This window comes from Anser anser (genome assembly GCF_964211835.1).
Source record: "Anser anser genome assembly, chromosome: 4".
Lineage (NCBI taxonomy): Eukaryota > Metazoa > Chordata > Aves > Anseriformes > Anatidae > Anser > Anser anser.
In genome coordinates, this window is record NC_139724.1 from 4,273,122 (window position 1) to 4,285,208 (window position 12,087).

At 38.5% G+C, this 12,087-nt stretch overlaps 1 protein-coding gene across 3 annotated transcripts in view; it reads right to left on the bottom strand.

The window, feature by feature from the left end:
- Positions 1 to 12,087, bottom strand: part of EGF (epidermal growth factor) — a 61,677-nt gene that overhangs the window by 31,536 nt on the left and 18,054 nt on the right. For 2 of the 3 annotated variants that reach the window (XM_083834335.1, XM_083834336.1), the window contains exons 6-10: positions 11,409 to 11,611; positions 6,598 to 6,723; positions 5,691 to 5,813; positions 2,844 to 2,966; positions 1,503 to 1,628 (exon numbers count right to left, since the gene is read on the bottom strand). In XM_083834335.1, coding sequence (XP_083690461.1) covers positions 1,503 to 1,628; positions 2,844 to 2,966; positions 5,691 to 5,813; positions 6,598 to 6,723; positions 11,409 to 11,611 — 701 coding nt within the window. The remainder of the gene's footprint in view (positions 1 to 1,502; positions 1,629 to 2,843; positions 2,967 to 5,690; positions 5,814 to 6,597; positions 6,724 to 11,408; positions 11,612 to 12,087) is intronic. The other variant, XM_083834337.1, reaches the window with a different exon arrangement.

Here is a 12,087-nt window from a genome sequence, read left to right on the forward strand (position 1 = left end):
TAATCAGCAATGTCTTAATTACTGAAGAAGGAAAATTCTGGGTGCTACTTTTTTGTTTGTTTCTTTCCTATTTCATATTTTTTTCCGTTCTGTATAACCATGAACATGTTTTCAGAACAAATTAATTTCATCCTCATTTAACTATAGTAAATACCGGAGGCAAACCCCAAGTGAGCAATGGAAGCTTTGACTCTGTGAAACTGTAAATAACCACGCAAACCAAGATGTTATTTATGTAACAAAGAAACAAAAAGATTTAAAAACCTGAAAGTAAAATTCAGACTTTAAGCCATCTTCCCATCTCCAATGCCAGATAAATGTCTTAAGCATATAACAGAGAAGGACAAAATGAATTTTTTAGCATTTTATATTATTGTATTAGATTTATCACCTTTGGATCCTAGATTTAAATCTCACACAGATCTGAGATAACCTCATGCATCACTTTAATTTGTTAATTTGGCAGTCTAAAACTATTTCCCAAGAGAACATTATTTCTGTTCTTATAACTAAGCTAAAGGCAAGCTTGGGATTAATTGTACCTGGTACAAATGTAACGTAAGTGTCCTCGACTCAAAAAGCTAGCATTGTAAGCAGGTAACAGTAGAAGACAAAATGGGGAACAGAAGTAAGAAGAAATGCCCTATACCCTTGCCTTATATCCTGCTTGCCTCTAACAAAGATAAACATGTGTACAGGCTTTCAGGACAAACGTCTTGCCCAAGATCATCCTCAAAATTTGTGATAAAGGCAGTCTCTGTCTCCGCTGCATGGCACACTCAGGGAATTAGCATCAAGACAGCCATCCCTTTGCATTTCACAACATCACCATAAATGCAAGAACACTCATCTATTGTCTGTGAGAAGCCTTTTTGCATTAAAAGCAAGAAAATTGCTGTCTCCCAACAAATAAAGTTTTTCTCCTATTGCTAAAACAGATCACAAGCTTCTCTTTCATCCTCTCTCTCCTGCAATTGCATATATCTTGGTGCTCACCAGGGTCTGACCTTATCTCAGAAGGAACTGATGGGTCTGGAATTCAGACATGGATGTTAAATACTTGGTTTTTCTGGGGTCAATCGGAGAGAAATATCCTTGTAGGGAAGGTACTTCAACAGCCTATTCCCTGCCCTGTTCTCCAGATGTAGACACTTCAACCCCAGCTTTTTGTCACTGGGCAGAAATTACACCCACACTTATCCGAATGCACAACCACCTGACTACTGCAGATACACCACTGCTGTACAGGGGCCCAAAGCGAAATGCAGAAGCTGGATAACAGACAGAATCTCTTGTGAGGGTGATTGAGTTGTATACTTACGGTGTTTGTTCTAACACATTTCTAAAACAGGTTATTTTTCCAAACAAAAATACTTCCCAAGTTTCACAAAGTAACCTAGAACTCGTACAAAAATGCATCCTGGTTACGCTACCCACTTTGAAAGCCTCTGAAATGTTTTTGCTTTTATGGCAGTAACATATAGGCATATCAAGATACTGACCTATAGCAGTGCAGTGCTTTCTGTCTCCCTGAAGCTTATATCCAGGAAAGCAAGCACACTCCCAGGAGGACGGGCTTAAAGAAGAACATATCTGACTACAGCCACCATTATCTGGAGATGTGCAACCTTAAACAGAGCATTTGAAAATTTTAACTTTGCCATCCTAAGAAAAAAATACAACAAAATCATAAGTATAAGCAAGAAAATGATTCACTCTGGTTAGGATTTCTACAGTGTAAAGCCTCTCAGTGACCAAGAGATTTCCTGAAAGGCCTCGTGTTGAAAGCAGAAGTCTAGTGACATGAAAGCAAATTAATTTCAGCTTCTTCCAGAGCCTTTACAGAAAATTCATAACAAAAGCTGGGAATGCAGGGAGAGTGGAATATATGACCAGGGCTTCCACGTGTTGATTATCCCAGATAACTCTTTGTCCCATGGAAATCTCATCCAAAGTAAAACAAAAATTCTATCAGAGACTACACTCCATGCAAAGCAGCAGCTAGTCAATGCTATTCTTCCCCAGAAGTTAATTAGGATAGGATGTTGAACTGATGAAATACAATGGCTTTCTGATACAACAAGCCAAGATTTCATACGAAATGAAATCATTCTTCCTTCCTGGGGCTGTGCAATGCCAACCTGAGCTTACGCAGTGGAGCGTCCCCAGTGAAACAGCAACACTGACTGAATCCACATATACAGTGCAGTCCAAAGCATGTATGGGTTGTAAAAGGGGAAGAGGATTTGTCAAGGCATAAGGCTGGCATTAATGGAGCTGTCGTGATCCACAGACTGAAGAAATACAACTGAAAATCTACAGCTTCCTGAATTTGGAAAGCTTGCTGGAATGTGGAATGACAGTTAAGTAGGTGGAGCAGCTCCAAATACTCTGGCTGCAAAAATTCGATTTGTGGGTAATTACATGAAATTGGTGCAAGTTAGAGTGAGTCAGATCCTGGGTTTCGTGATGTTGATAAAGTCGTCTTCAGCTTATACCCAAGCCCTAATTTTGTACCATCTGTCCTATGATTCCTCTCAAATATAAATTGCAGATTTTTCCTGCAACAAACATCTGGGAGATGCCTTGGTCTGTGCTGACTACAAAAGAATTTGGCTTGTAAATATTGGATGTTGTTGCTAAGAAACATCTATTAAAAATGAAGATGAATATTGCACATCTCAGCACTTAAAGAGCCTGACATTCCATTGCCTCCTATCTTGTACAATCATTTACAGCTGTGCAAAATGAGTATAAAATGCCACCATTTACTTCTGGCTCTCAGTGTCAAGAACAAACAGAGTTTGGCAATCACTACAGCTAGAAAAATGTTAAATACTTACCCGTGCATGTTTTGCCATCCACTTTGAGTATAGATCCTTCAGGACAAAAGCAAACAGGCCCTTTAGATGTCTGAAGGCAACCATGGCTACATTCAGTGTCGTTACTTATACAGGAAATTAGCTCTGAAGCAATGTAAAGAGGGGGAAAAATCATAAATGAGAGGAAACATTTTTACTACTCCTCACCAAAAAAATTTAAAATATTTCTTAACATTTTCATGTATACAAGAAAGAGAGAAAGAGAGAGAGAGAGAAAGAGAGAGAGAGAGAGAGAAAGAGAAAGAAAGAAAGAAAGAAAAAGAAAAAAGGAGGAAAAGGAAAGTGATAGCAGAGAGAACAACAGTTCTGTTTTGTTTTTTTTTTTCTTCTGGGTTTTTGTTTCTTTGCTGTTTTTTTGTTTGTTTGTTTGTTTGTTTGATGGTATTTTTTTCCTCTTTTTTTTGTCCACCCTCTCTTAATTACAGCAAAGGAAAAATCTGAAATTGTTGCTGGGTCATGAAGTCATTATAATGGTCAGCTTTAAATTTTCCAAATTTTTAGGAAGGAGTGTTATCGAAATAGAAATAATTTACAAAACTTTTATTTTTTACATTTCATCCAAAATGGATCAAGCTTCAAAAATTATGAGGAAGGTAGACTTAAAGAGTAAGTGCTAAATGGAAAGACAATAAGGAAAAACTACTTCCCTACTTCTCCCAAGGTGACTGAATTAAAACCAATGAAAATAGGAAATGAACCTTCCAGAAATACAACCATGTTCCTTAGTGGTAATTTTTGAGGCTATAGGAGCAAAACCATCCAAGGACCTAGCAAGAGTTTCCTTTTACTTTCTATTATAATAGTTGTAGTGCCAACAATTTTTTAAGATTTATTATTATTGTTATTTTATTTCTCTTCTATGCAGTTCTACAGGATATCCTCATTTCACCTTCTGCCCTGCAGTGCTGCATCTCGTTGTGCCCCCTCCAGAACCATATGGCAGCACCCCCTGGCAGACTGGAATTAACGCAGGTTTCCCACGGCTGCTTTTTTGAATCAGCTGCATACACCAGCTTAAACGGTTTGTAGCTGTTGCCTTCTCCCAGGCAGCTGCACTCTGGACCCGGTTGCTCTAATGCTTTAAACACAGTGAAGGGGGTGAAGAAACTGATCTCATGGACTGTTTGTTTCTTTCTGACCAGAGCTTGTGGCTTTGGATGAAAAGCTTCGTACAGGACTTGGAGGACTAAGCATCAAAACGTCTGGTCAGCACATGGACTTCTCACCTTGCATCTCTCTATCTCTCAAGGTGTGTTGATGGCGACATATCTGCCTTGTGCTGCAGTAGTTATGGAGTTATACTGCCCATGCTGCATCCCTAGCCTGTGTTAGAAAGACATTATTTTCTATCTAATTTGAGGCACCCAAAATGTAGGCATATGGTTCATCTAGTCGCCCAGAGTAGGACTAAGTTGCACAGTGTCTACGTGTTGTTTTGGACACAGAGGGATATCCCACCACCCGACAGCCTCTGGCTGCAGGTCTCCTGTAGGTCCTTGTCACATCTGGCTGCCTTGTGCAGCTGTCTCCCACACCCTGGATACTCATGCTTAGGCCACTAAATCCTGCTCCTGGATCCTCCTTAACAGAGCAAGAGAAGTGCCTGCTTGAGGTTTCAAACAAAAATTGATGAAGGAACAAAACTTTTCACCTCTGATTCTTACTATGACTAAAACATGGTCCCTGAAGCTTGCTCAAACATAGATCTTTGTTATTTCCTTCGAACTGTCTGTGTTCTCTGCATTTTGTTTTTCCACATTTGTCCAGGTTTAGACAGCCTCCTAGTTTATAACCACTTATGTTATATGGATAATTCTCTCAAGTATATTTTCGATACACATTTTAATTGATAAAAGAAAAAAAAAATACTTTCCCAAAGTACAGCAGCCACCCAGAATAAACAATGTGATGTGTCTTGCTCATTGTAAACTTGCTTATGCATTTAATTTTATTGATTTCATGCACATTAGCAAAGTTATCAACCTTGACCTGACATGAAAAAAGACAGTGCTGTAAGGTGCTCATTCAGAGACTATGCAAATCATTATGCAGGTTAGACAGTGAGCCAAATTCAGAGACTGCATTTAAAATGATGTAATTGCTTATGCACCTGTACTGTGCCACAGAGCTGAATCTGAGCAGAGAGGTCTCTCTAGGCTGGGGTTTAAGGCCCATAAGATACCTACCTACAAGTGCATTCATACCATAATCAGATTTTTCATTACTTGTATGTGACTAATCAAATTATCATCCTTTATCAGCATCTCCAAATGGTCTATTGTCCATTAATCCCTAATGACTCTCAATGATCAAGAAAATGACAGTCTGTGTTCTTTGCCCCACTTACCGTATTTCAATATTATACCAGCATAAGTTGTGCTGCTAGCTTTTGCTGCTGAAGAAAAGTCAGTGCAGAAGCCATGCCACTGTACAGACAAACCTTGACAGAGTGCAAGATCCCCAGAGGTGAGGGTGCTAGCTGGCAAACAACTCCCCAAACACCATTAAACCTAGGCCTGTAATTCGACATGAGGACTGCATGCAGGCATCTAGAACCAGACACACAGATGCATTAAACCTGACTCCTTTTTGCTCCCCAAGAGGCTCATACTTGATTACTTATGGGTGACTTACACTTCCTTAAACTTGCCATCTGTCTTTGGTTCACTTGGTTTAAGCTGATCCTACTTACATAATAAGGGATTGGAAGGGAGCAATGCAACACATAAAACTGGCAGAGGTTTTGGTGTTATATGAGAACCATCTCCAATATCATACTGGAGATGGTTTTGCATCACTGCTACTTACCGTGACATGTTTTCCTATCAGGCAGCAGAACAAAACCTCTTGGGCAGGTGCAGTAATAGGAACCGGGGATGTTCACACAGCCCAAAGTACAGCCATGATTCCAGAAGCCACACTCATTGATATCTGAGAAAAGAAACATGCTGTGTCAGAATAAGGTCATCGACCAGCATCAGGGAATTGGATTAATGAAGCAAACTAGCAGTCTTCCAGACTGTTTTGCCCATTCATTTTATAAAATATATTGGTCCTAGTAAATGCCAAAAAAAAATCAAGTTTGCAGACCTCATTCAAATAAGCTTCAAAAACCTTCTAAGTAACCTATTCACTATGTATGAGTCCAGCATAGGTAGCCAGAAGCAAAGTATGCCATCCCATAGAGAATCTGGTGCCAGTTAAATCCTGTGTGCACACCAAAAATTCACATTAGACACTTTATTCAGACAGTAATTTTTTTTTTATATTATTATTATTTTTAAAAAAAGGCTCCAACGTGACTTAAGTAAAATTCTCAAAACACAGAAGTGGATTAGAAGCTTCCTTTCGGAAAAAAATACTGGCTAATTTCCTGAGAAAAATCCTGAAGTGGATGGGTGGATGGCTGTTTTAAATGCTATAAACTCATAATTTTCATGTCTTTGCATCTTTTCAAATCTGGTTCTGTCGTGAAAAAGATGCTTCTAAAAGTTGTAACTTAACTATAATAATAATATTAAATTTTGATTAAAGCAATCCAGATTAAAACATTTATACCCATTAAACCATTTATACCCATTAAACATTTACACCAACTGGAATTTTTAAGACCTCTCAGTGTTTCATATTGCTCAATATAAGAATAAATGAAGTAAAAGAACAGAAGAAAATTTTTGTCTGATGGAATAAAGCTGACCGCAGATCCATATATTACCTTCACAATACTGCTTATTTCGACTTAAAACAAAGCCACTAGAACATTTACACCGATGGGTCCTCGAGTCTGGCCTGCAAGTTCTTCTTCTGCACTTTTCTTTTGTTATATCACAGATTCCTCTTTCTGGAAGAACAAACTTAATGTAAATGTAAATGTAAATAAAATGGAGTTCTTACCACGTCAATCTTCTGCTCAAGGAGGAACTACTTTGATCAAAGATGCAGTGACATGTCCTCTCCTTCTCAACAGCTATTTGCTCAACCTGAGGAACTTATTATTATTAGAAAACAATCTCTATTAATCTTGATTGGTAAAATCAGGCCAAAAAGTCACTATAAAATTAAAGTACTTGTAGGAATAAGAGTAGGTTTTTATGAATGGTCATTTCTAGCTCCACATCAGCACAGGCAGATCTGGAAAGAGCCTTGAAGCAGGGGATGGCTTGGTTTGGGTGAGTAACTAGAGTGGCTACGAAAGGGAAAAACCAGTGTAGCAGGCTTCATATGCAGCCAGTTATGAACAATATTGTGTGCTATCAGGCTCTGCAAATCACTCAGAAAGAAGAGAGAGGACACACAAAAAATGAGGGAAGAAAGAAAAAGTCTGGAAATTAGGACAAAGCAGTGCTTAGGTCTTACATTACTTAAAAAAAAAACAACAAGCAAACAACAACAAAAAAAAAACAACAAGCAAACAATAAAAAAGCCTGGATAGATGACAATGACCATATTTTTCTTTTTAAAATTATTAGTACAGCCTAGAGAATCTTTGTACTGAAATGGATCCTGGGTTCCTGACTATTAGAAATGCACACATTATAAATCTTGTAGTCAGATTTAAAACTCAAAATGTTTTTGATGCCCTAAAAGGTTATGTACAAAGTTTCTTCAGAGGAAGCAGAAAAGAGCACTCAATAGGTTTTCAGAAGCCTTCCTGCTTTTCTTGCTTCATAGAATAAGGCAAACAGGTACACCTTCCATGGGAAGGACTGGGAGAGCCATGTGTCTCTGCTTGGCTGTCTTTCACAGCTGGTGCTTTCATAGATATGCAACACTCACAGTCTTTATTTTTGTATCACAAACTATTATTTTTGTTTTAATCTTCCTAATCTTCTTCTGGGGTTGCTTGCCCCTTTTCCAAGCTAAGAATAGATGAACTGTTGTTACTGGACGTGGGTATGCAGCCACCCACCCACAACTCTGTATTTGCCCTGTGTTGTTTGTGTAACAGAGGAAATCATAGGCTCATACAGGCAGGGAAGACACTTGTATGCAAACAAATTTCTTGCACTATTTCCACTTTACCCTCTAAATTCCAAGAGATGGAAAGCAGCATAATATATGAGTTCAGTGTTTAGTCTTCTGCTAGCCGCAGAGGAGAAAATGCTGGCCATTTGTTGGAATGACAGACCACATCTATAGAAGAGTGAAATAATTTCCTAGACATAATTTTCAGACAATTTCAGCTTGGCAGAAAGCATCAACATTGGACTTATTTAGATGAAACCGATTGACTTTTCTCTAACAAAATTGAATGAAAAATAATGAATGGATGATTAGATGGATATTATCTATGTCATTAAGCATGTTAGGCTATCAGAGACTTGAATTTTATGTAGTTTTAGCTTCACTTCTCTTTTTGTAGAACCAGTTTTGAATCTATGTTACTGGACCCTTAATCTTTGTCCCTGTTGTAGTCAAATCAAGCATATACCATGGTGGGGTGTCTGACTTTCCAATACAGAACTCATTACAGAGGTAGCAGTGCAAGTACATGCAATTTCAAAACAATACGAATGAGCAACAAGATCATCTCATGCTTATCACCAGTATGTTTTCTTGTTCCTTACTTGTACCATTATTGGTCTAATGAGACCTAATAAACCTGGATGTTACAATGGAAATACCATAGCAAACAATTTTGCAATCTAGGAAATCTCAGAAAGATATTCTTTAACACAATAATTTTAGACCTCAATATTGCCAAAGCAATATGTCAGAAAAAGAAGAAAAAAAAAAAAGGAAAGGGGAAGGGAAAAAGAAGAAAGAAACTATCGCATCTCAAAACTAGAAGTGAATAGTGACTAAGTTATTGATCAAAGCTTTAAGATAATCTTTTCTGGAAGAACAGCCACTATGAAACATATTTTCTCCACCACCACCCACTCCATCACCTTTTTTAAATGGAAATGGGTGTTTTCAAATGATAGTCTGATACCAGTATCTCACACTGGAAAGAAACACAAGGTAATTCCTTATGTTAAAAAAATTAAATAATATAATTATCCTGAGTGTTCTGAATATCATTTCCTCTTAATTTTAACCTGTCAGAGAAGACTTAAGAAAAAATATCTAGAAGCAGCCTTTTAGATTGTAAGGTAATTTAGGTGTCTTATGAGCCATTAATAAAAGTGAGAAGAGTATTCCAGCAGGCATTTATAAATACACATACTGACTTCAAATCTAGGGTTAGTTATTGAAGGGGCTTGAGGTAAATTGGAGGCCATCTTCCAGCTACTGCCATACCAAAGTTGTATGGGGTTATAGAAAACCCGTAGGAGAATTAATGCTCTTCTGTCTATTTATTGGTCCTGATCAATTCAGGAAAGCCTTTTGAGAGAGAAAGGGAAGAGGGAACATAAGGAATTTAAGTAGTAAAGTAAATAATCCAAAACTCCTGTCAAAAATCAAGTCCTGTCAGTTGAGCTCTTCTTGTCAGTTCCCTTTTTATCTGAAGGAACTCACTTTTTATCTGTTTTAAAGAAGGTCTGATAATTCACAGCTGACACTACAGTGAAACATACACTTTCTTAGCTTGTACAGAGCATCCAGTTAGTCGAGGTATGCTTTTATCTTCGAGTTTCTCTGTTGTAAGATCAGCTATAAATCTCATTTGTACTCCAGGCTCATTAGTCCTTCTTTTATCCCAGTTCTTGCACTGGATAAGCCAAGCAATGTACATGCAAAGTCCAAAAGGTTCATCTGGATTCAGCCCGTTAAGCTTCTTTCTACTCCATCACTTCCCAGACATTTTTACAAGAAGGTATTTGGAATAAAAAAGAACTATTGCTGAAAACAATTACTGTCATACTTTGTAAGACACGTTAGAAATATAGGGCTAAATAATGCAAGGCATTTAAAAACACTAGTAATTAAATTATTAAAGGAAAGTGGGGAACACCTCTTTCCAGTGGAAAGAGAAACACTGGAAAGCAGCACGTTCTGGAGGAAGGAGGGGAGTTAATCTTCTGGGAGAGGAATAAAAGCTAAGTGCCCGTAGTCAAAGTGCAACACGATGCATACTCTTATGGAGAGAACATATGAAACATGACCCTGAGGTTCAGGAGACTGCTGTCATGAACTACCTTTCTTGGTCACTATTTCTCCCTCTCCATCTTCCTGTAATTGTAAATATGGTGACAGACAACACCCAAGGGGGTTTCCTGAGACTATGCAGGGCCTTCCAAATCTCTTTGCAACAACCCTAAGCCTTGTGTGGGCATGTCACCATGCGCGCCCTTTCCTAGTTTCTCTGTGTGAGAGCACCAAGTGTGTAAGCTGAAGAAAGTGCTTTAGTTTGAAAAGATGACTGTTTTCCTCCAAGGAAGCACAGAATAGGTATTGTCTCTGAATGAAGGCTCCCTGCGTTTACACACATAAGTTTGATTTCCAAGAGCACTTTTTATTCTTTGTGTCAACAGAACTTTGCACTGCAAACAAAGCATTTGAAAGTGAAAGTTCCCTTAAAGATTTGATTTTCCCACTCAGACCAAACTTAAGGAAGGAGATACAGCATAGTATCATATAAAGCTGTCAGCTGGCATGAAGAAAGATGAAGCCGAATACAGTAGAAAGGTGAAGATGAATACAGTAGGTATTTAAAAATTGTTCAAGCAAGACATACACAGTTTCATTTTTGCTCATACAAACACACACTGCTTTCTTCTAATGTTTTTATACCACCTCTACCTCTGGCAACCCAAGACTCTTCACTTCGGAGTTCTGCAATCATTGCTTGACACTCCCAGATGCCTGCCTTCTGTTTGCTCAATTCTTCACGTCAAAGCAAAACTGGTGACAAAGGCTGTTCAATTAAATCAATAATACTCTACATCTGCTTTCCAGAGAACAGAGAACAAGACATTATTTTCCCTGGGCACCTCCCGCTTCCTACTGCCTCAGCAGGAATACTCAGGCAGGGTAAGCGATCCATAGCCAGCTACTTTCACCTCCTGATCCCACGGTGAAATGCAGTGACATGGACACCTCACAGTGTAGGCTGCAACCGATAGTAATTAAAGACACCTAAGGCTCTCATTTGATAGTTACTATGGAAACTTCAGGTCTGTCTCAAACAGGATGACTCTTAATCCAGTCTTTTCAAAGTGAAGCTGACACTTTCGCACTATCACTTGCAGGGCACACTACATACTTCTTAAAAAACTTCAGTGCCGTAGTAATCAATTGGAGGTATTTAGATGTGCAGTGCATTAAGACTTCCAGAAGAGAATAGACATTTGATGAAGATAATCTACACAAAGAATTTAAAAAAAAAAAGGCAAAAAAAAAAAGCTGTACTCTCTGCGCATTTACTAGCAAAGTATAAAAAAACGTATTTGTGAGGAAAAATGAAGAAAAAAGAAAAGACAAGGAGAAAAACACATTCGTCTACACATATATTCAGATTAATGACATGAGTAGTTCATGCTCAGCACACGTTTTGCTGAAAATAAAATATTACTGTAAAAGATCAGAGTGTATTACATTATTACTCTCACAAATATGGCTGTATCATTACAGTTTACTTACCAAAATCCTGGAGATCTGTTCTTGCACCTGGCTGTCGAAATGGATGCACCACTTTTATCTCCACTGGTGGAAAAAATGATGGTTTCAGGCTAATTGTGACTACAACTTTTCCAGTATACTTGTTGGCTCTCCATATCATACCAGATTTCAACTCTGAATAGTACAGGTGGTCAGCAAAGAGAGACATACCAAGCAACTGATGCCTACAACAGAGAGAAAACAACATGAGATGGCACATTACCTGATCCCTGTCTATTTACTCACTATACATTTTCTGACCATTGAGTTCAGTCAATTCACTGTAAATACCTTTTATTTGTATTCCTATATATATATCTTATGTCATCTTATAGGTATATATGACAGTCAGATGAAGTGCCAGAGACAGCCCCAGAGCCCAGAATCTGCAGATTTGCAAGAAACACCCGCAAAATGGTGCGCACTTCTCACCAGTTACATGAACTGTTGTTCCAGACTGACCCAACTGACACGGAAAGCCTAGGTATCACCCTGCAGCCTGTTGAACCCAGCAACTAAAATGGGCACCTGCTTTGTTGAAGGATTTAGGCCAGGTAAGTGCCCCTGTTTCTCAGTTTTCAGTGCCCTTTTTGATGGGCATCCCTCCCATGAGGAGCGCGCTCAGCTAGGCAATGGGGAGCAGAGGGGTACACAAAGGTTG